Source organism: Lepidochelys kempii, chromosome 1, assembly GCF_965140265.1.
Source record: "Lepidochelys kempii isolate rLepKem1 chromosome 1, rLepKem1.hap2, whole genome shotgun sequence".
NCBI lineage: Eukaryota > Metazoa > Chordata > Testudines > Cheloniidae > Lepidochelys > Lepidochelys kempii.
The window spans coordinates 32,746,477-32,771,319 of NC_133256.1; the positions used below are offsets into that span (position 1 = coordinate 32,746,477).

General features: G+C 46.5%; 1 protein-coding gene across 5 annotated transcripts in view; it reads left to right on the forward strand.

The window, feature by feature from the left end:
- DYNC2H1 (dynein cytoplasmic 2 heavy chain 1) overlaps positions 1-24,843 on the forward strand; it is a 407,641-nt gene that overhangs the window by 239,729 nt on the left and 143,069 nt on the right. For all 5 annotated transcript variants that reach the window (XM_073338435.1, XM_073338425.1, XM_073338398.1 and 2 more), the window contains 4 exons: positions 3,467-3,627; positions 8,026-8,151; positions 8,892-9,002; positions 13,444-13,599. In XM_073338435.1, the coding sequence (XP_073194536.1) occupies positions 3,467-3,627; positions 8,026-8,151; positions 8,892-9,002; positions 13,444-13,599 (554 nt within the window). The remainder of the gene's footprint in view (positions 1-3,466; positions 3,628-8,025; positions 8,152-8,891; positions 9,003-13,443; positions 13,600-24,843) is intronic.

Below are 24,843 nucleotides of genomic sequence, written 5' to 3' on the forward strand. Positions count from 1 at the left end.
ATTTATTTAACTTTGTTCCTACCAACCTCTTGTTTTTAAAAGCAACTCTATCAAAGCTGGTAAGCCTGAAATTATCTCTGCCAGCTTTGTTTTGGTACATGTCATGCAGCCGCTTACTTGTGAGCTGGAAGAAAACTGAATCTTACAGGAATGCTTCACTCAGGGCGAAGACATGAGATATTCCCATGATCTAATGGGATCTCTAGGAAACTAGGAATATATCCATATTGCACTCATAGTTCTTCACACTGCTTATTACTTCTGTTACATTATTGCCCAGTTTGCCTAGTTAGGATCAAGGCTCCATTGTGTTAGGGACTGTACAAACACAGAATAAAACATAGTTCCTGGTCTGAAAGGTAATGTTAGAAAAATCAGTATCAAAAAATAACTGGCTTGAATATTGAAAGCAGAGAGTGGTTTTTCAAGAAGGGTGGTGATTAGTGGGCTACCACTGATAATTAGGCCCAGTTAAGTTATTGTAGGTATTGAAAACTTGATATAGCTTATAGGGAAGAAAGACTGTAACTCACTATAATTTTTGAATTTCTGTATGAGTAGATGTGGAGAATATTAACCAATTGAAATGAGTATACAGTCAATATTAACCAATTGAAATGAGTATACAGTCAGTAGTCATATGCTATAAATCACTGTATAGGGGAAAATTGTGGTGGTTGTCGAATATGGAATTCAAACACTTTGACACAGTGCTTTTCAAAAGCTTATCCCTGAGGAGGGAGGGATAGCTCAGTGGTTTGAGCATTGGTCTGCTAAACCCAGGGTTGTGAGTTCAATCCTTGAGGGGGTCGTTTAGGGAACTGGGGCAAAAATTGGGGATTGTTCCTGCTTTGAGCCTGGGGTTGGACTAGATAACCTCCTGAGGTCCCTTCCATCCCTGATATTCTATGATTCACTCCAATGATAAGCCTCTGTTCTTTCATTTTCTTATACTGAGCATGCTGCAACAGCAGCTGAGCAGGACTTACCCTGCAATTGCAGCTCTGGTAGGCTACAAACAAGGCCTTGTCTGGCACCTGAACTGAGAGCTGGGAGACTGCCCAAAGTTGGTGTTATAGGACTTTCATGTATATTCTGGGGTGTCTAGTAAAATTGCTTTTAACAATTTAAAGCACTATAGAATATAGGCTTCTAGACTAAAATGAGGTAAATATGTTTAAAAATTTGCCCCACTCATTTAAACTCAAATACATTTTTTAAATGGTTTAATGTTTGACATGGAGCATATCTGTTGATTTGTCATCGTAGGGTTTCTATAGCACCTAACACCTCAGTATCTTAAGCCCAGTTCAGTTTTCTTATGAGATGCAGAACTTGCAAAGCCAATTTACAGCAGCCTCATCAGCAAAGTGTAGAGCCCTCAGTCCACCATCAAATCTGGTCAGAGGGCAGTCATCGGTGTGTGACATTGTCTGTCTTTGGCCACAGCTGAATGAGGGATCCTTTTGTTGGACCAACATGTGCAGGCTGGCTGCATATTAACCCTTCCCCAATCAAAATCAGTTAAGAAGGGATTTGATGAGTGGCATAGCAAATCAAAGCCAGGTACACATATGGTCAGGATAGTTATAAGAGACTGGTTTCTGACGTCAGCTGCAGACCATTCTTCATACCACATAGACTTCACAGAGAAATCTGGGCAGGACAAGTGAGCCCACAGTGAGTGCCTTGATGACAAGTGCGCTCTTGGGTGGTTGAAGAGGACTGTGTATAGTGGTAGGCTCGGATTTGCCCTGATCTTCTCAACCATTCTGGCTGTAGCACTCTCACAACAAATGTGTGGAGGAGTGATGTTGCTTAACTTGGGGAGTCATGGTACTAGTGTGGGTCTAATCATCCCAGTTACAATGCACACGATTAAATGTAGTTTTGTGTCAACCAGCTTGACGTGAGCTGAATGGAGCTAGATTGGAGCACTGTATTTTGGGGCAGAGTAACAGTAGGCTAAACTGGGTGATCGGGTAGTTTGAGCGTTTGTTCCCTAAGAAGTGCTGGCCAGTTTGCTAAGAAGGTTATTGTGTGTCCTCACCTTAACTGCAGTTTTCCTCAAGTGGTTAAGATGTGTGAGAGAAATGCATGGTTGCCAAGCTCAGAATTATCACTGAAGCATGTGGTTAAATCCTTTTTACATCAGTGAGTCTTCAGTTATACACATAACTGTAAGCATGTACTTAAATGCTTTGCTGAATTAGGTCAAAGTGCTCAACATCAAAGTGACATGCTGCAGCAAATTATGGATGAAATTCATCCTGGTGCAGCAGGCTTGTACAAGGTCATCCTAATCACTTAGGCTCTCAACACAAGCAAGACAAGTCCATAAGGTTTGTATGGTGGTACTGCCACAATGGAGTTAACCTGAGCCTATGTCAAAACTTCCTGTATTCTTTTATTCCAATTCTTCTCTTTCTGTATATTACCTGGAAGATAAGGAGACACAACACTCTTGTCCTTCTCATTGATCCAGTTTAGGAGCATCAATTTTGTGCTTGGATCATATGGATGGGTCATTAGAGCATGGGTGCTTCTACCTGTGCTCCCAGATCTTTCTCATTGTAAGACCAAATATTTTCTATCCAAATAACTGAAGAGTCCCTATGCTAGGTGGTGTAGATCATGATACCTTATCAAATACTGATGTTGAATGCTCTAAGGAAGTGCAATCTCTCAAAGTTCAGCAAGGAAGTGTTATTCTCTGAAATCAAAGCAATTTCATTTTGGCCTCAATTAAAGAGTTGTCACATATCATCATTTCTTGAGATTATGAACTTTGAAGAAGTCTTTTCCCAATGTTAGGGTGCACTTGGGAGCTGTTTCTGCTTATCATCTACAAGTAAATTTCATCTCTCTTTATCTCCTGCTATTGTTACCGTGGGTGGTGGTGGTTTGTTTTGTTTAGTTCTGAAGGTTCCAGATTTGATCCCCCCAACCTATGTGATGTCTGTATAAATGTGTAAACAATTGATTGCTATTGATAATTGCAGGATAAATAATGTGGTTCTAACATAGGCACATTTTTGTGATCACTAAGTTCAGTCACAGCAGCTAAGGCAGTCCCATATCCATAATAGCATCTGTCCTATTTGTATTAGAGGGGTAGCCATGTTAGTCTGTAATAGTGCGGGTTTTTTACCCATGAAAGCTTATGCCTAAATAAATCTGTTAGTCTTTAGGGTGCCACCGGACTCCTCATTATTTTTGTCCTATTTGTCTTTCTGTTTAATTTTGCAATATGAATTTGTTGTATTACAGTACCTTGTTTATATACCAAAGCGGGTCTTTTGTATGAATCAGAAGTTTTTTAAAAAAAACCTTAGTCTTTTAGGAAATGATGTTTTCTTCCAACTATATATGTAGCTGGTTTATCTTTGAGTTGAAGGAGTTTATTTCTAAGGAACATTCTATTCTTTATTGTTGCTTTATTTTCTTAATATTTATCCAATTGCAGGAATAAAAGAGTTGTCCCCACCACCTCTGAATCTAAAACGTCTGTATAAAGAGACATTGGAAATTGAGCCCATCTTGATAATTATTTCTCCTGGTGCTGATCCTTCTCAAGAACTACAAGAACTTGCCAGTGTGGAAAGACATGGAGAGTGCTACCACCAGGTTGGTCTCAGATATGCAAAATGATACAATATAATGTTTGTGTTTAAAATGTTACAATGGTCATAGCAGTGTTTTTAATTTCTATTTTTAACTGAAAAACTTAAATCAGAAATTTAAAGTAATGTTCAGTACTACTCATCTTCATTTTCTTTAAGAAAAATTCTGTAAAATAGTTTGAGAATCTTAAAAACTAGGTATTACTTAATTGATAGCTGATAGTAGTTTTTGTACAGTACTTTACTCTTTCAGGTCTGCCCAGTAGATCATTCAAGATGGCTTCTCTGAAGAAGCACTTAGATTCAAGAGGTGCATGTTTTGTGACAGCATGAAGTCTATCACTGACCAGCACAACAGATGCTTTCCTGCCTGCGTGAAAGCTGAAAAGGTCTCCACATGTTGTCTGAACTGGTCTCCACATGTTGTTTGCTCTACACTGCATTTAATCACAAAAGGTCAATTGATTTGACAAAGGAGTCTGAAGATCATTTTTCAAGAGCAGGTCTCATCAGCCCATCCATCAGCACAATATAGCCTGACTCTGGATTGCATCTGAATAAACAGACGACTCCAACCTTCTCTAAGCCTCTCGGTTTCAAGTACAGAGAATATTTGGTACCATTGAATGCAGCTCTTAAAAAAATGCCCAGTAAGGATGAGAAGGACTCATCTTCAAAAGTTAGCTGCTTAGAGCTGACCAAGATTAGCTACGATTGGGTCCATGATATGTGTGTAACCTGACAGCAATTAACCTTTTAAGGTCTTCCCATAAAACTGATGCACTCGTCCCCAATGGGTATTTGAATATGAAGTACTCCACTTTGGATTTGAAGCAATCTTCCACAACTCCTCTGATAACAGCATAACAGGATAGGGGCAGTTTAATCTTGCCTCTCAGCAGTCTTCGAATTTATACCTTTTTCTCTACTGAACTCTAGTGTGATCTGTCCCTCCTCTCATACTCTAAAGATTCAAGTCTCTCTGGGATCCCATCTTGTTATTAATATCTACAAGGGCAGCTTTCTCTCTCTTCATCTTCTGACACATCTGACATTAGTTCTGTGTGATTAGCTCCAAGAACGTTCCTTCCCTCTTGGCCATCCAATATAACATTTTGGAATGATATCTGGACAAAGAGTAAGGGGAGTACTTGTGGAACCTTAGAGACTAACAAATTTGTGCACAAGCTTTCATGAGCTAAAACCCACTTCATCGGATGCATGCAGTGGAAAATACAGTAAGAATATATATATATATATATATATATATATATATAATATATATATACACACCACTTCTAGGTCTTTAATCGAGAATACACTTAGTATATAGCTATTTCACTATTACACCTTTATATCAGTTTTCCCCTGTCTGTGTGCGTCTTTCACACAACATGGAAGAGTATCTTTTTGTAAATATAGGAAAACATGATTGCAAAACAACAAAAGGTGGAGAAGTGGCAATACTATAACAAAAAAACTTCAAAAACAGACTCCAACAAGAAACTGCTGAATTGGAATTAATTTGCAAACTGGACACCATTAAATTAGGCTTGAATAAAGACTGGGAGTGGATGGGTCATTACACAAAGTAAAACTATTTCCCCATGCTTATTTTTCCCCCCTACTGTTACTCATACCTTCTTGTCAACTGTTCGAAATGGTCCATCCTGATTATCACTACAAAAGGGTTTTTTTTTCTCTCTTGCTGATAATAGCTCACCTTAACTGATCACTCTCTTTATAGTGGGTATGGCAACAACCACTTTGTTCGTGTTCTCTGTGTATATATATATATCTTCCTACTGTATTTTCCACTGCATGCATCCAATGAAGTGGGGTTTAGCCCACAAAAGCTTATGCTCAAATAAATTTGTTAGTCTCTAAGGTGCCACAAGTACTCCTCGTTTTTTTTTTTGCTGATACAGACTAACATGGCTACCACTCTGAAATCTGGACAAAGAGTGACATTCTTATGGTAAATCTACTGGAGGTTGTCCTATTTAAAAAGATTAGAAGAGAAGCACTAAGTCTCCAAAATCATCTTCCCCAAACATTCCACACAGGAGACAGAATCTCTGATTTTTTTATTTATCTCGTAAATCATCTCTGAAAGCTGAAAGAGTAATTCTGAATCAGTGGTAAAAGATAGGGAACAGACCACTGAGGGTTTAGCATTTACTTCCACCTCACCTGATAACTTGATCACCTTTTCCTTATCTCCTCCTGATTATTCAAAAGCATTCCAAGATAAGGTATCAGATGTTTGGCTTATACACTGGACATCCCTGCACCACCAGTCCAAGAGAAGGCCCTCAAACTCTTTGATTTATTCGAACTCAAGGATAAAAAGCACAACAACTCTTCCATCAATAGTTGTCTACTGGAATTAGCCAGAGAGTCATGGTTCCCCTTACCTGTTTCATCAGTGACAAGCCAAGACAGACTTTAGTAGCTCCCTAGAAGCACTTTAGCATCTTCTTAACCTATCTTGCACCAAGTTCCTTGTTATTTGACAGTCTTTCTTAGATGATAGGGAACCTTGGTGGAATATTCGTTAAGAGTAGCGTACAGTGCATCTGACACAGATGCCTATTCCACTAACTCAGCAATTTCACTGAGATGGGGAAAGGGAAATCTTGTCTTCATACATCGTTCATCAGAAAGTTCAGTTTAAGATTTTTGATTTTCCATTTGGAAGTCCTAATTTATTTAGCAGCTGAACAGACAGCACTCTTAAGAAAATGAAAAAGACAAGGTCCTATGTTAGGTCATTTGTATCTCCCCACTCTTCTCATAGAAAGAAAACATGCTTGTTTCTGCAAAAAGAAAAGGAGTACTTGTGGCACCTTAGAGACTAACCAATTTATTTGAGCATGAGCTTTCGTGAGCTACAGCTCACTTCATCGGATGCATACCGTGGAAACTGCAGCAGACATTATACACACACAGAGATCATGAAACAATACCTCCTCCCACCCCACTGTCCTGCTGGTAATAGCTTATCTAAAGTGATCATCAAGTTGGGCCATTTCCAGCACAAATCCAGGTTTTCTCACCCTTCCCTCCCCCACACACAAACTCACTCTCTAGTTTCTAAGGTGCCACAAGTACTCCTTTTCTTTTTGCGAATACAGACTAACACAGCTGTTACTCTGAAACCTGTCATGATGCTTGTTTCTGCTATCCCTTACCAGTTTTACACTGATGTAACTCTATTACCTTCAATATAGTTATTCCTAATTTACATCCATGTGAGTAGAAGAGAATCAAGTCCATCTTTTTTGCTACCAAAGGTGGCATCAGTAATCTCAGTACCAGCAGTGTCACACTATCAAAGTTCAGTGTCTAACAAAGCAATTTGTATGTTGTTACGAATTATACCTGATAGGACACGCACACAAGTGCTGCGAATTATACCTGGTAGGACATGCACACAAATGCTACGAATTATACCTGATAGGTCACGCACAGTTCGAATCTAGGCTGAGGCACATAAACAAAGTCCACAACTGCAGAGTTCCCAAAAAACACCAAGTTTATTACACTCGAGCGTGGTGCCCTCCTGCTAGCCAGGAGGGGGACCCCAAATACAGATTATACAAAGGTTATATACTTTTTAGTAAAGCATGTTGCCTTCGTGCATCAGAAACCTTAGCCAATAAACAAACCCTTTTCTTATCTTCCACCTATCCCTGCTTGGTGCATTTCTCGTGCTAAACCAGTATGTTAATTACACAGCATTGTCCTAAAGCCATGCATCAGTAACTTTTATTATCAGGATGGGAGACCTCACGTCAAAGGCCAGGAGATAGGGAGTTAGGGACTGACAAAAACCAGATACTGGGAGTCAAGGCAGGCTGGAGACGAGGAGGATTTTCACAGGAATGCAGTATCTAAGGAACACTCCTCCTGGTGCATGATGTGCTTGCTTTTAGACAATGGTGGGCCCCAAACCAAAATGGAGTCACATGTGCTAACTTTTCCTTAACAATGTCAACCTAAAAGGGAAAGAACATTGCCAGCACCATCAGCTCTTTTAGTACCAAGCACCGATTTTGATACTTTGGCTAGTGAGCTCCAGTCCAATCTTATGCAAAGACCTATCTCCGTTTTAATTACATTAGACCAATGGTTCCTGTAGATCATAAAGGATATACCATCTAGATCAAATCCCTTTCATCTTGTCCAGAATGCTCAGTTCTGTGTGTTGATGCGTGTACGCTCCCTAACACTCAGATGTTTGCAATGTTTGGGAGATTCGTGCAGTTTGTTCTAATCCTACAATGGGGATCTTCAAAAGCAAAACATTCAGAGAATTCTAGTTAGTGTTTTGTTTTCACTATTGAACAAAATATTAAGGCATAACAAATTCCCAATACAAATGTATTTCTTTTTGCAGGTTGCCATGGGCCAAGGCCAAGCTGACTTAGCCATTCAAACTCTAAAAGAATGTGCACGCAATGGAGAATGGCTTTGTTTGAAGAACTTGCATCTTGTTGTATCTTGGCTTCCTATTTTGGAAAAGGTGAGGATAACTGCATCAGAGTCATCTGCGTTATTTCAGAAACATCTGGCAACTTCTATTCTAAGTATGCAAAGTTGATGACCAGAAAACAAGGGTCTGGAACACAAATTTACAGGTTTCCTAGTCACCAGTGTGATTACATGTTTGAAATCAAAGAAAAACACACCTCGTTTGATGCGCTTTTTCCTTTAATTTTCATTGAGTTGTAGAAAATGAACTATTTCCTTATAGCCCTATTCTGCCACCCATATGATGAATTAGTACTTAATTATTTGAGCAGTCCTATTGTGACTCATACATGCTTGAGAATGTGTACTGCTTAAAGCAACAGCATCAGCTCAGAATCTAGTTATTTTTTAAATTAGTTAAGTACTGTACCTGCCCCTGAGTCTTCCTGCTGGTTTTTGTTGTTTTGCAATCATATTTTCCTATATTTACAAAAAGATACTCTTCCATGTTGTGTGGAAGACTCACACAGACAGGGGAAAACTGATATAAAGGTGTAATAGTGAAATAGCTATATACTAAGTGCTGTGAAAACTACAAAGTAAACCAACCTGAAAAAAATGATTTTCTCCAATCTCTGTCAATTAATGTAATCCCAGATGTTGCTTGCAACAACAGTAGGTGTTTTCAAACAGAAGTATGATTTTAAGTTGATAGTATTCCTTTAAACTCTTACTGTTCTGAAAAATCAAATATTCATAATTTTAATAGAGTACATCTCCTTTTTTAAATAGGAATTAAATACTCTTCAGCCCCAGCCTAATTTTCGTCTGTGGCTTACTGCTGAAGTTCATCCAAACTTTGCTCCGATTTTGCTTCAGTCAAGTCTGAAAATAACATATGAGGTAAGATTTCTAAGGAACGTTTTTGTTGAATAGCTCCAAACAAGTACTCATGAGAGATGAAACAACAGGCATATGTCTTATAGAAGGAAGTTCAGCAAATTGTAAGTAATATAGAATAAGGGGATTTTTTTAGATTTTGTCATTTTTTTAAAATATGAATGAAACACGTTGGTATTCATTTACCTTAGGATATTTGTAGTGATCATTTGTATGATCATGTATGAGAACTTGCTGATCCATGAAATAAAATAGTTGTTTATAAGACTTCCAGATTTTTTCCCCAAATTGGACTTAGAAAAATTAACTTTATTAAAAGATAGCATAGTGAACCAGTGGTTACAATATTGAATATATGTTTAAAAACATAGCTGATTTAAGCAAGCAAAAATGTGGAAATTCAGACTTACGGCTCTTACATTATCCTTATTGCATCCTATTATGCCTGGGTAATGTCGTTGCCTCAGAACAATGCATGATCATACGGAAGTTTCTATAGAGTATAAGCACAAACAGAAGAATTAACAGAATGAAAGATTTATTTCTGAATTTCTTTTTTGTTTTTATATTTTATGGCAAGAGTGATAACTTCTTAATGTTCCTGCCTTATAAGCTGCTCTTGATACTCTGTATCATGCTTTACATCATATTGCATAATATGTTTTTTCTGAGTCTGCAGTCTGGTGGTTTAGTTCCTATTTAGTGATCTCTCAGAGTATCCAGGGATGATAATCTTTCTATGACTCAATCTGTGACAGTGCAGACACTGTTTTCTTCTGAATTGGTTCTGTTAGGTAGGATGATGTTTTTCTCACTCTCTAGGTGTCTCCTCTTCTTAGAATTTCAAAAATTACGTAAACTTTTATATCCAAAATCAATGTGAATAGGTGGGATTTATGCCTGTTGCAATATCTTAAATTCTTGCCTCAAGAAAACGTTGTAATGGAAAAGGCAACAGTGGCAGCCATACTTAAAGTTAAGAGCCTCTGCCCAAGGGTGTGTATTTCATCTAAAACCCATCAGGTGGAAAATATAAATTCCACTCCAACTGCCAGTGCCACAGCTCCCTGTTAACACTTTTTCAGTTCATTCTTTTCTAATCTCAGTTAGTCAAGGTAGGATCCACAGAAGTCGCCTGCCAGACCTTTTGCTTTGCTGCTTCAGCTCTTTTTACATGCGGTTTGACTTTGGGTGATTTCACAATATCATTTATTGCTCTCTAGCTTTCAGTCATGCCAAGTAATCAGTTTTCAATTGGTGCTGAAGCTCTCGTCTCAGGCTTAACTGGTAGCTTCTTTCAAAGCTTTGGTTGTTTTCTCTGAGCTGGAGTAAATTTGCAGTTCAATGCAGCCGCTTCCTGCTCTTTTCTACCAATTGAAAACAGAAATTCCTTCATTTTAGAAGTTTATCTGCCTGTGACAGCTTACGGCAGTTGCTTGCCCTTGATGTATCTGTCTATCTTTCCGGACTGAGAGCACTTGCTTTGTCAGACAAATTGTAGATTAAGTTTTTGAATCTTTGTTTTCTTTTGTGTTTCTCCTATCTTGTTTTTCAAGGGTTCATTTCAAATGAAAATTCCTTTCACCAGTACCTCACTACACAACATTTAAGTGGTTTCCTGTGATGCTTTCTGGATGGCAAACTCTTAGGTCCCTGCCACAAGACTAATAAAATCTCCAATTCTGCTCCTGGCTGGAGTTGTTAAGGCATGCTGTCCTGCTTAAGGGCTTGGGAGGGATCTAGAGACTGTAGATGCTTTATCTTTCTGTGTTGAGGTCAAGGCTTGCAGGAACTCTTGAGCCCAGAAACTTGAAGACACAGAAATCTGACATGCAGAAGAGGCATTCCTGCATATCTGACCTGAGGTATGAGCTCCAGGCAATTGGTTATCTGTGCCTTAACTTTGTTACATCAGTGTGAGGTAGGGGTGACACTATGTTTCTACACCTCTGCCTGGATACATTGATGCCAGTCAAAGGAGACTCAGATTTAGCTATGCAATGTAGAATAGGCAATCTAATGCATCAGCATCTTTGCCTGGATGCACCAGTCAGGAAAAGTGCCTCAGCATCCCTACCTCAGCGCATTGGCACTAATACCTTAACAATTGGCAGATACGGCACCCTCGTGCATCTTTGGAGTAAGGCAACTCACTAGCATATAGAAGTGAGGTGCATTGCATATCGCTGAGGTGCCTCATCATGCCAGTGCTTTAAACTTGCTGCAAGAGTGCCAAGAAGGTGAGGTGTCACGTCACGCTGGTGTATAGTTGCCAGAAGGTGAGGTACCTAACCACACAAGCTTCAGAGGTGAGATCTCAACTGTCAGACCTGTAGATAAGGTCCACCAGAAGTCAGCTCCTTGGCATTGGCATCTTGGACATACCCCAAGTTTTGACACTTTGGCATGGAGGTGCTTTAAAGGTATTGGTGTCCCCTCTGTCCTTAGATGCTAAGAAGGCTGGGCTGATATTTGAGCATTAGTTACCCTCCATGGTTTGATGGTACTCACTGAAAGGAAATTGCTTGACTGCATCTGTCACAGAAGGGCTCCCTTGATGCTTTAGTTTGGAAAGGTTTCAGAATAACAGCCGTGTTAGTCTGTATTCGCAAAAAGAAAAGGAGTACTTGTGGCACCTTAGAGACTAACCAATGTATTTGAGCATAAGCTTTTGTGAGCTACAGCTCACTTCATTGTCTTTAATTTGGAAAGACACTTTCGAGCATCGGCACCTGTTCAGGTTTTTGCCATCACACTTTATTGCCCAAGTCAGTTCATGGCTGCAAGCTATCCTAGAATAGTAACAGAGCTTCCAGTATATTGAGCTATCTTCCAAGGCACCTGTGGGATTACCATATCTTCAGAGCAAGCTTCACTGATGTCTTTGGTGATCTAAGGCTACCTACCGGAACACAGCAGTTTGCTGTCCTTGGTGCTTCTTACATTGTTTAGCTCTTCTTCTCTGACAGCAGATGGTCCTGTGCCACAGAAAGGAAGTAATTCAAGGAGTGGACAGAGCAGATGCTCTTCTCAGGAACACCTGAACCAACAGTGCTCAGGAGTTTTCCTCCAGTTAGACCCCAGGAGCTCCATATTACAAGGTCTGATGGCTCTGTGTTCTGTATTCCAAATGTTGGCAGTTCCATACTGAGTGGAGTTTTTACTTTAGGCACTTAGGGTAGGGACTCCTTCTTACCAATGTTGCGTGCCTTAATAACACACTAGCCACAGAGTCTCTGAGATTCTAGGCCCTTTCCTGATGTTCTAGCTTCTTGGTGTTGTTGGATCCACCACCTCTAAAATCACTGAGGCTCCACAATGATATAATTGCACTGATTCTTTTCCTTATCTCTTCTTATAAGCCCAACATCTTGTTCTTACTAAGGACACTAGTTGTTCACTTGGCTTGTTTTCACTGGTGATTATTATTTGGTTGTCAAAGCCCCTTAATCATCATCTGGTCAAGATATACATATTTATTTAAGGCAAATCATCAACTTATTAAAAAAATCAGTCAGAAAATATTTTACCACTGTTACAAGTAACCTTAAGGTTGCTGTAAGTAGGAGAAATTAGCCAAAAACATCATTTTTTTCAAAGGAGAGGAAAAAATCTTTAAAAAGATTTAAACCTAACTCCCCTTTGACACCACCTCTCCACTCGATAATTGTCCTGTTCTGTTCATTCCATCTGAAGCATCTGGTACTGACCGCTATCAAAAGACCGGATACTGGGCTAGATGAACCATTGATCTGAGCCAATATAGCCGTTCTTGTGTTTTTTTTACACTTGATAATGGATTGTCACGTAGTGTTACCTTCTTATTACAGTAATCATAATTTTCTCACTGTTACCTTGTGCTTCCCACATCTTATATTTGTGTGTTGTCTCTTGACTTTCTTATACTTTTGATCAGAGACTGTCTCTTTTTATCATATGTATGTACTATGCCTATATGCATAGCACAGGGGGCCCTTATCCTTGATCAAGACCACTAGGCTTCATCGAAACATAAATAATAAGTAGTAATACTGATTTTAAAACAAGAAACTCTTTGATTCGTATTTGAACAAATTTGTTTTCAGTCTGTTTTTAAATTAACATTTTTCAAGCTGATGGCCTTCCCTTAATCTTTCTTATATTGCATTTCAGTCCCACAATTTGTTTATTGTTCTGTTCAGAATTCCCTTCAGTGAGTCAACATTATCTCCAGTCTAAGATGATTCTATTATTAGGCCACCTACTACAATTTTTTTAATCAGCCTTTTCTCTTATTTTCCAAATGTAATTAAGTTAATTTTGAAGATTTAGGAAATAATTAGTCTTAGACATTTAGACATATATATATGTGCTGTTGTTGATGTTGTTGTTTAACTATATTATATATACACATATACATACACACACACACACACGCACAACTAAGTTGTTTTTGTCTACCTAGGCCCCTCCAGGCCTAAAAAAGAATTTGATGAGAACCTATGAATCGTGGAGTCCAGAGCAGATTGGTAAAAAGGGCAATTTGTCTCGAGCCCATGCACTCTTTAGTTTGGCATGGTTTCATGCTGCATGCCAAGAAAGAAGAAATTATATCCCTCAGGTAAATACTGTAACTTCTTGCCAATATTCGGTTTGTTTACTAAAATATTTTCTTTCATTTCATAATGAAATCATTTCATATTTACCAGCTTTTAAGTTTGTTGTTTAAAATAAAATATGCACTTTTTTGTATGTTGGGGCATGCAGAAGTGATAAATATAGTGTGACAAAGTTCCTCCTCTACCTTGGTGGGTCTTGCGCTTATTGGCGGATTTGCTCACTTTGGAACTTCACGGCAGCCCTCAGTTTGGCTGTTTTCATGAACCCACAGTCCAGGTCAACTCCTCCTGTGTCTGACCAGGAGTTGGGAGGTTTGGGGGGAACCCGGGCCCGCCCTCTACTCCGGGTTCCAGCCCAGGGCCCGGTGGAATGCAGCTGTCTAGAGTGCCTCCTGGAACAGCTGTGCGAAAGCTACAACTCCCTGGGCTACTTCCCCATGGCCTCCTCCCAACACCTTCTTTATCCTCATCGTAGAACTTTCCTCCTGGTGTCTGATAATGCTTGTACTCCTCAGTCCTCCAACAGTATGCGTTCTCACTGTCAGCTCCTAGCACCTCTTGCTCCCAGCTCCTTACACACTCATTACAAACTGAAGTGAGCTCCTTTTTAAACCCAGGTGCCCTGATTAGCCTGCCTTAATTGATTCCAGCAGCTTCTTGATTGGCTGCAGGTGTTCTAATCAGCCTGTCTGTCTTAATTGTCTCCAAAAGGTTCCTGATTGTTCTGGACCCTTCCCTGTTAAGGAGCCGGAATCGTTCTTCACTCGCTCCTGAGCTATTTGCTTTCCTTTCTTTCCTAAAGCCCCCCGGCCCGGATTTTTCACACTTTTCCTTTTGCTTAGTTTCCCCCCCCGCGTTTGGGCCGGACGCTTTGTTTTTTTGGTTTCGTTTTTTTTCGTTCTTTTGAGCTGCGTCAGTGTGCTGGCCGGTCGCCAGCACCCCCCCCCCCCGATGCCTGCTTTTGGATTTTGCTCCTTGCTTACTTGAAACCCCCGGAGGAGGGGGGGAGGACTGCCAACCTGCTGTCCGGAGAGGGGAGTGGACCCCCCCAGACCCAGCTGTTTTGCTTTTTGCCTGGACTTTTTCCGAGAGCCTTGGGACAGAGCCAACAGCTGTAGCAGACGCCAGAGGCCGGAGAACTCCCGGGCAGCTATGAATCATCGTGGAGAGAGGCCGTAAGACTGAGGGATTTCTTTTGAATTTCTACCCTCGGGGGGGGGAGTTGACTGCATTTCAGCTGCGCCTGCGGCGGCACAGGGGTGTAGCAGGGAGCTACCCCCAGATCCATCGGTGCCCCCAACCCCCCCCACCACTATTACAACTATCACGGCCCCCGCTGCTTCGTCCCTGCTGGCAATCTGCCATCTGCCTTCGGATCCAGCTGTTTGCTTTGGACTTTGCCTTTTGGACCAGGCATAACAACCAACCAAGTGAGACTCTTTGGACACTTGTGGTGGGTTGTCCTCCCCCCACCCCCCCCCCCGGATTGTTTACCCCATAGCCTACCCCTACTACCGGACCCCGATTTTTGCCCCCCCCCCTCCCAGTGTTTCCCTGTCTCTCCCTGCTTACAATGGCAGAGAAGGAGGGACGCAAGGCCCCTCCACCGAAATTGGTTGCCCCTTCCCCACCTACCCTCCTGCCCACCCCTCAAGATTTCCCCACCGCCTCCATTGTTAGAACCCCTGCCACCGCCCCCGCTGGGGCATCGGCAGTGGGAGGCACCGGGGCGATTACTACTGCTGCTCTGGTTCCTGCCCCACTAGATTCTAGGAACCCCCCCCAGTTAGACGGAAAAATCGAAGCGGGCCAAAAGGGAAGGGCCCCGCTAATGCCGCTGGACCCTCCGTGGCAGAGGCCGCCCCCACCACAGTGGCCTCGTCATCGATCGCGGCACCCCTCCCAGCTGTTCCCTCCACCAGCTCTGCGACCATCCCTCCCCCGGCCCCCAGGACGTATGCCCGGGTGGCGACAGGCCCCCCCTCACCTGCCGCCTCCTCATCTCGCCCTCCCACTGCCTCCGCTGCCATTACTAGTAGTCGGGGCCCTCTTCCCGCCCTGACCAGGAAGCACGGTGTTCGTTGCCTCCTAGTACCCGCCTCGCCCCACGTGGAGGCATACGTGCAGGCGTTGGCGAAAGTGGTAGGACCCATGGCCATTGTGGCGGCCTCCAAGATGTATGGGAAGGTCGTTCTCTTTCTGGCCTCGGAGACTGCCGCCCAGGAGGCGGTGGAGAAGGGCCTAGTGGTGGGGGGGGTGTTTCTCCCCCTGGAACCGCTAGAAGATCTGGGCGTTCGCTTCGTCCTCACCTCCGTTCCTCCCTTTTTACCTAATGTTGCCCTGTTACCTGCTCTTTCTGCCCTGGGGAAGCTTGTTTCTGTTATTAGCCCTCTCCCGTTAGGCTGCAAGGACCCCGCCCTCCGTCACGTCCTATCGTTCTGCCAGCAAGTGCAGATTTTACTGCCGGCGGGGGTGCGTGACGGAGAGGCGCTCGAGGGGTCCTTCCTAGTTCCCTACCAGGGAGCCCGCTATAGGGTCTTTTATTCCACCGGAGAGGCCCGGTGCTACCTCTGCCGCTCGGCAGGGCATGTCCGCAGGGACTGCCCTTTGGCCCGGGGGAGAGGGGCACCTGAGACCCCCGAGACCCGGCGGGATATCGGCCCTGTTGTTGCCGACACCCCTGGCCACCCGGCACCCGACACCACCCCCCCTCCCACCCGATCCACCGCTGCCCCCGTCCGGGCCCAAGAGGCACCCCTCCAACAACGCCCGGGCGACCACGGGAGTCCCACTCTTGCCGTAACCACCTCGGCAGAGCCTATGGAGGGGGGTGTGGCAAAGCTTTTACCGGGTGCAGGAGAGGGCTCGCCCCAAGGAGAACCCCCCGCCCCTAATGCTGCCTTACCGCTACCCCCCCAAACCCCTGAACCTCTGCCTCCGCGCCCCGCTCCGTCCCCTGCTACTCCACCCCCGGACGACGCCATGGAGGGCTGGACTGTAGTCCAGGGGAAGCGAGGCAAGCGGAGGGCTCGAGCTCCGCTGCATTCATCTGACGCGGAAGCCCCCCGGAAGACCAGGAAGGGAGGTACCGACCCTGAGCCTCCCGCCTCGGCCACGAGTGAGATCCATTCGCTGGTGTCGGGAGGTGAAGATAGACCAGCATTGGAGGGTGGAATCCCCCCTCCGCGGGGGACCCTCCCCTCCGAAGCCCCGGGGGAAGCCCCTTCTAACCAGATACCACCTGAACTCCCAACGAACCCCGACGTGACCGCCGAGGCGGGCCCTAGCGGAGAGGCCCCTGGGGTGGTGGGAGTCGGCCTCTCCTCTGTGTACGCAGAGATTGAAGCCCTGGATTTGACCCCGGTCACCCAGGGAGGGGATGATTTACTGCCGGCCGGCCTTGATTTGGGCAATCTCACCCCAGGCCCCCTCTCCCCATGCCCTTTCCCCCTGACTGCCTTTCCGGGTGAGCACCCCACGGAAAGTGGTTTACCGCCTGGGGCCATGGCTGCCACGACCACCCCGGAGCCAGTACCTAGCATTCCTCGGAGCCCCCTCCCTTGCCCCTTCACCCCCGACCCTGCTCGGGAGGCGCCTTCTTTTCGCTGTGCGCCTCCTGAAGCCCAGGGCCTTACCTCTGCCCCTGCCCCCACCCCTATTCCGGTTCAGTCTCCCTCCTCCTGCAAGGCTACCGCCGCCCCTGGGGTTATTTCTTTTCCGCCTTTTGCAGATTCCCCCCAGGGAGCAGTCTTTATGTTTTCTAGTTGCGACTCCCCAGGAGTTGCACCTTTCCCCCTGCCATCCCCGTCCGCCCCAAGGCACGAGATGGAGTTAGTAACCCCAGCCTGTCAGACACCCCGTCGGCGGTCCGCACCCTGCCTACCCGCCTTAGCGGACCACGAAGCTGCATCAAAAGCCCCACCAGGGACTGCTCTGGGAGTTGTAACCCTACCCCCCCATGAGCTGCAGCATGCATTACGGGAGTTCTTGAAACGATGCCGTGGTGCCCGCGATAGGGCACAGCTGGCTCTCCAGCAATGGGGGGACTTTGATCGACTCCTTCGGGCCGCGAGAGCCCTTATGAGGGAGGGTAGAGGGCAAGGGAAGGGCGGTGCCGCGGCCTACGAGCGGGCCCGCAGCTTCCGGAAAGAGTTACTTACTCACGGGATGGGACACGGGTTGCTACGCGACCCGCCGGGGGCCATGAGTACCCCCACCCCTGAGAACTCCCCACCCCCCCAGCCCTCCACATGACACCTCTCATCATTGTAACCCTGAACACCAGGGGCTGTAGGATGGCTCTCCGCAGGTCCCAGGTGCTCTCCTACCTTCGGGAGGGGAGGTACTCTGTGGTTTTCCTGCAGGAGACCCACACGGACCCAACCGCCGAGGATAGGTGGCGGCTGGAATGGGGGGACGGGGTATACTTTAGCCACTGCACGGCTTGGCAAGCTGGAGTGGCGACCCTGTTCTCCCCCACCCTGCGGCCCGAGGTGCTCGGAGTCACTGAGGCCGTGCCGGGCCACTTGTTGCACCTCCGAGTTCGTTTGGAGGGGCTCGTGGTCAATTTTGTTAATATCTATGCCCCGCAAGTGAGCTCACAGCGGCCGCAATTTTACCAGCAGGTGTCCGAATTTCTCGACACCCTGGATTCACACGAGTGCCTGATCCTGGGAGGGGACTTTAACACCACCCTCGAGGAACGGGACCGCTCGGGGGCCGAGCCGAGCCCGGCCGCCGCGACCATTCTTCGAGACATAGTCGACTATCACTCCCTAGTGGACGTCTGGCGTGACCATCACCCAGATGATACTTCCACGTTTACCTTCGTTCGGGTGGAGGCCCGTCGGTCGCACCGCTCTCGGTTAGACCGTATTTATCTATCCCGTCTCCATCTTTCACAGGCCCACTCCTCCACCATTCGGCCGGCCCCTTTTTCCGACCATCATTTGGTTGCCGTCACGGTCTCCCTCCGTGCAGAGGGACCGGGGCCGGCTTACTGGCATTTTAACAACAGCCTGTTGGAGGACGAGAGCTTTGTGATGTCCTTCCGGGAGTTTTGGCTGGCCTGGCGGGAGCAGTGGCGTGCCTTTCCCTCGGTGCGGCGCTGGTGGGATTTAGGGAAGGTACGCGCCAAGCTCTTCTGCCGCAACTACACTCGGGGCACCAGCCGACGGAGAAATGCGGCGATAGAGCAGTTGGAACGGGAGGTCTTAGAGCTAGAGAGGCGCCTGGCCGCCAGCCCCGGGGACCCGTCCCTCTGCGGAGCGTGCCGGGAGAAGCGGGAGGAACTTCGAGCCCTCGAGGACCACCGGGCCCGAGGTGCCTTTGTCCGGTCCCGCATCCGCCTCCTTCAGGAGATGGATCGCGGCTCCCGCTTCTTCTACGCCCTGGAGAAAACGAGGGGGGCCAAAAAACACGTCACCTGCCTTCTAGCGGAAGACGGTACCCCCCTCACGGATCCGGAGGAGATGTGTGGGAGGGCCCGTGACTTCTACGCAAACCTTTTCTCCCCGGATCCGACCGATCCTGGCGCTTGCGGGGTGCTCTGGGAGGAACTCCCCACGGTCAGCGTGGGCGACCGAGACCGGCTAGAGCTGCCTCTCACCCTGGCCGAGTTCTCGGACGCCCTCCGTCGCATGCCCACCAATAAATCTCCGGGCATGGATGGGCTGACCGTGGAGTTTTACCGCGCGTTCTGGGACATCCTTGGCCCAGACCTAGTCACTGTCTGGGCTGAGTCCTTGCAGAGCGGGGCCCTCCCTCTCTCGTGCAGACGAGCGGTGCTCGCCTTGCTGCCGAAGAAGGGGGACCTCCGCGATTTACGAAACTGGCGTCCCCTCTCACTCCTTAGCACGGATTACAAAATCGTAGCGAAAGCAATCTCGCTGCGGCTAGGGTCCGTGATGGCGGACGTGATTCACCCAGACCAGACCTATACTGTCCCGGGTCGCAGCATTTTTGACAACCTCTTTTTAGTCCGAGACCTTTTGGAACTCGGGCGGAGAGACGGTCTGTCGTTCGCCCTCCTGTCTCTCGATCAAGAGAAGGCGTTCGATAGGGTAGATCATGGGTACCTCCTGAGCACCCTGCGAGCGTTTGGATTCGGACCTCAGTTTGTGAGTCTTCTCCGGGTGCTGTACGCCTCCGCGGAGTGTCTGGTTAGGCTCAACTGGACCCTGACCGAACCGGTCAGCTTCGGGCGAGGGGTGCGGCAGGGGTGTCCCCTCTCAGGCCAGCTGTACGCTCTGGCGATCGAGCCTTTCCTCTGTCTCCTCCGCAGGAGGTTGACGGGGTTGGTGCTGCGGGAGCCGGAGCTGCGACTGGTCCTGTCGGCGTACGCCGATGACGTCCTCCTCGTGGTCCAGGACCCGGGCGACTTGGCGCGAGTGGAGGCATGCCAAGCCATCTTTTCGGCAGCCTCCTCCGCCCGAGTCAACTGGGTCAAGAGCTCTGGCTTGGCGGTGGGGGGCTGGCGGCAGGTAAGCCCCCTCCCACCCGCGCTTCAGACCATCCGGTGGAGTGCCGGCCCTCTGCTCTATCTCGGCGTTTACCTTTCTGCCACGCACCCTTCTCCGCCGGAGAACTGGCAAAATTTGGAAGGCGGCGTGATTGAGCGGATCAGGAAATGGACGAGGCTACTCCGATGTCTCTCCCTTCGGGGGAGAGCACTGGTGCTTAACCAACTAGTCCTGTCCACGCTCTGGTACCGGCTCAACACCCTAGCCCCGGCCCCGGGTTTCCTTTCCCACCTCCGGAGATTGATTCTGGAGTTCTTTTGGTCAGGATTGCACTGGGCCCCTGTTGGAGTTCTCCACTTGCCCCTGAAGGAAGGAGGGCAGGGCCTGAAGTGTCTGTACACTCAGGTCCGTGTTTTCCGCCTCCAGGCCCTGCAGAGGCTCCTTTATAGTGCAGGTAGTTCGACGTGGAGCATATTGGCGCATGCCTTTTTACGCCACTTCCATGGGCTCCGATATGACCGACAGCTCTTTTATCTTTGTCCGAGAGGTTTTCCGCGAGACCTCTCTGGGCTACCGGATTTCTACCAGGACCTCCTCCGGGCCTGGAAACTGTTCTCAACGACCAGGTCCGTGGCGGCCATCGTGGGGGCAGATCTCCTCACGGAGCCCCTGCTACACAACCCCCAACTTTGTGTGCAGGCGGCGGAGTCCCGCACGGTGCGCCAGAGGTTGGTCCTGGCGGGAGTTACGAGGGTCGGGGACCTCCTGGACTACGACCGGGGGGACTGGCTGGATCCCCTGACGCTCGCTCGACGCATGGGGCTCTCCAGCCTTCGCACCCCCCGGCGCGTGCTTCAGGAGGTGGAGGCCGCTTTGACCCCCGCCGCTCGGGCTTATGTTAGCCGAGCCTTGTGCGAGGGCGCGCCCCGCCCATCCCTTACCCCAGGCCCGCCGGACCTTTCCATCGGGCCCCTACCCTGCCGATCCCAACACACCCCTCATTCTTTCACTGCGAGCCGGCTGCATGAACTGCAACCGGTCGGTTTTCAAGTTGCATCACGGAAATATTTATATACACTCACGCTCCATACCCTTCATGCCCGCACCCTGGTGTCCCGCCCCGATACAAAGTGGCGAGATCTCTTACCACCTTTGGAGGGCGAGCAACCTCGGTGGGCCAGCCTGTACTCCACCTTGGTCCCGAGGCCCGTCGGGGACATCAGTTGGCGGCTCCTTCACGGGGCTGTGAGCACGGGCGTGTTTTTGACACGTTTTACCTCCCTTCCGGAGACTTGCCCTTTTTGCAATGTGAGGGAAACCCTGGCGCACGTCTATTTAGAGTGTGCCAGATTGCAGCCTCTTTTTCGGCTCCTCACAAATATTCTTTTGCGCTTTTGGCTTCATTTCTCCCCCCACCTCTTTATCTATACACTCCCCATCCGTGGCCCCACCAAGTCGCGGGATCTCCTGGTTAGCCTCCTCCTAGCCTTGGCTAAAACAGCCATTTATAAGACCAGAGAGCGGAGGTTGGCTCATGAGGCGTCCTGCGATTGCGAGGCCGTTTTCCGGCTCTCAGTACATTCACGTATCCGGGCGGAGTTCCTCTGGGCAACGTCCACCGACTCCCTTGACACCTTCGAGGAGCGGTGGGCGCTGTCCGGGGTTCTCTGCTCGGTGACCCCGTCCGGTTCTCTCCGTCTGACCCTCTGATTGAGGGAAAGAGCGAGAGCCGCCAGTCACAGCCGTTAGTTGCTGTGAATACCATCATTATTGTTTTTTAGGAGGGGTCCTATAATACATGGGTGTACCCCCCCTCCCTCCCAACCACCCACCCCGCAGCCGTGCCCATTTTGTTGGGCACTCTCAGGAGAGGGAGGGTCGGTGACCCTGGGCGCGGCACTAGGTAACTCGAGAGGGTGGAAGACCACGAGTGTCGAGGAAGCCCCCCCGCTCTAGGCCACCAGGTAACTCAGGAGGGTGGAAGACCACGAGTGCCGAGGAAGCCCCCCCGCTCTGGGCCCGGGCTAACCTGAACACCTCTCCCTCCTGAAAGCTGTTGTGTTATACCTCTTGATTGCGTTGTTTTGTTACTAAGTTTTTCTTTCTCCTTTTGTATTCTCTGTAATTGTTACAAATAAATTTCCTTTCTGTTTTAAAAAAAAAAAAAAACCTTCCTTGTTACCTTACCCAGGGAAAAGGGACCTACTTAACCAGGGGCTAATATATCTGCCTTCTATTACTCTCCTGTAGCCATCTGGCCCGACCCTGTCACAATAGCTGCTGATGTGGAACTTTTTGGTGGCTACTAATTTGGAGATCTTAATGATTGGATATGGCCTCAGTACAGAATTGGGGCTTAATAGCACAGACACCTACAGCTTTTCAGAGTCCCACTGGTTCCAGTGGAACTCTTCATGGGCTTAGAGATCTGAGCTAGCTGATCCTGATACAGGTCTGGGGCCCTGTGACAAAGTGTATGTGCTCCCTCTTGCATGTTTCAAGAAAGCATTAAAAGCCTCTTCACCAAACAGAAAGGTAGAAACTAGCCCTTAAAGATCACCAAGTTGGCTAACCTGGAAGTAGGAACTGGCTTTTCCAAGGGAAGGAGGGTGATGTCTGGTCTCCTCCTGAACCTAGATCCTGGGTGGGAGAGATAAAATTGGGGAATTATTTACCTCGCTTGTACTGAGAAGAATTATACTGAAGCCTAGAGACTATAACCATAGTAAGAACTTCCTTGTTTGTTTGTTTTCCAACTGGATCCTTGGCTGAAGGGGGCAGCCCTGACTAGAGAAAAGGAAGCTTCCCTGCATTTGGTTTGTTTTTATTTGGACACGTGGCTAAATGAACCTCTCCTGTGACTATTTTATTGTCCTTTGATTTAGGCTGGAATGATTGGAGTCTTTTTATTTTTGCTTTCTTTTCCTTTTTGGGTCCTTGTTTAAAGGGACTATGACCCTAATTGCAGAGGTGGCTGATGGTGTTGTTGAAGGACCTACAGGGTCACTGCAGTAATATTATGACTGGAAGTTTGGTTCTGAATGTGTCATCCAAACATTAGAACACTTGAGGATATTGCATAATAACATTGATCAGATGTATACAGAATGGAGACATGGCCAGCCATAAGCAAAGGAATCAGCATACTCTCCACTATGGAAATGAAGATATTGAGGTGGTCAACTGGTTGGCCACTCCAGGAAATAAAATGAGGTTAAGGGCTAATGCAGCTTGCTCCAATTGAAGGGAAATTGAAGGAGGTGAAGGTACTTTGGTGTGGACATATCCAACTGAGACCTGAGTGTTATATTGGTAGGATGGCCCTTGCAATGATCATGGACAGAAAAGTCCAAGGGAGAGGCCAAAGATTTGGCACATGAACTGGATATCAGCAGACCTTAGATAAGCCAATTTGCAGGACAAAGAGGCATACAATCATGAGTTTGGGAAGTAGGTTATAAAAATTTCTGATCCAGAACATGGAAAGATGCAAGAAAAAAGAAAAAAAAATATGATTAACATAGAATATTGTTTCTTGTTAAAAACAGTATAATATAAATTAAGATCACTTAGAATCATAGAATATCAAGGTTGGCAGGGACCTCAGGAGGTCATCTAGTCCAACCCCCTGCTCAAAGCAGGACCAATCTCCAATTTTTGCCCCAGATCCCTAAATGGCCCCCTCAAGGATTGAGCTTGCAACCCTGGGTTTAGCAGGCTAATGCTCAAGCCACTGAGCTATCCCTACCCCCACTTAATCATTATGAAATTTCACTCTTGACTGTGAGCCTTTTATGATTTTGGCTCCCAAAGCTAAAACCTACTGCCTGTTCCAATCTGCCATGCTTCCACACTTTCCTCCTTCAAGTCATTTTTCAAAATGTACTTTGTCCATAAAGGCTTCTAAAAGTAGACTTCTATGCAGAGATGTGTTAATTTACCAAAAGACTTAAAATTTAACCTCAAATTAGAACAGTCCACACAGAAATCATGGAAATAATAAAACTTCACCACTCAGATTTCAAGGTCAGAAGGACCAGTTATGTTCATCTAGTTTCATCTCCTTCTTGACACAAGTCATTTCCTCTGTTATACTTGCATCTGGCCCGATAACTTCTGGTTGACACTGCAGCATATCTTTTCAAAAGAGAGCAGAGGTTGAGTTAAAGATTCAAAATGATGGAGAATTTACCATGTCCTTTAGTAACTTGTTTGGATGACTAGTTAATTACCCATCCTTGTTAAAAATTTTCATCTTTTTCCAGTTTGAATTTTTTTGAATTGAACTTCCAGCCATTGAATTTTGTTATGTCTATGCTCTAGTAGCAGTTATATTCTCCCTTTGTGGGTAATGTACTGTGACCAAGTCACCTCTCAACCTCTGTGACAGAGCTCCTTTAAAGCATGCTTTCCAGACCCCAAATCATTTTTGTAGCACTTGTCTGAACCTTGTCTGATTTTTTCAGCATATTTTTTTTAAGTGTGGACACTAAAACTGAACAAGTATTCCTGTAGTTGTGCCACTAATAAACCATAGAGGTAATATTACCTCCTTATTCTTGCTCAATATTCCTTTTATATATTGAAAGATGGTTTGCAATGGGAGCTTGAGTTCAGTTTGTTATCTACAATGGCATATTGGGCTGCATTAGTAGGAGCATTACCAGCAGATCGAGGGAAGTGATTATTCCCCTCTATTTGGCACCGATGAGGCCACATCTGGAGTATTGTGTCCAGTTTTGGGCCCCCTACTACAGAAAGGATGCATACAAATTGGAGGGAGTC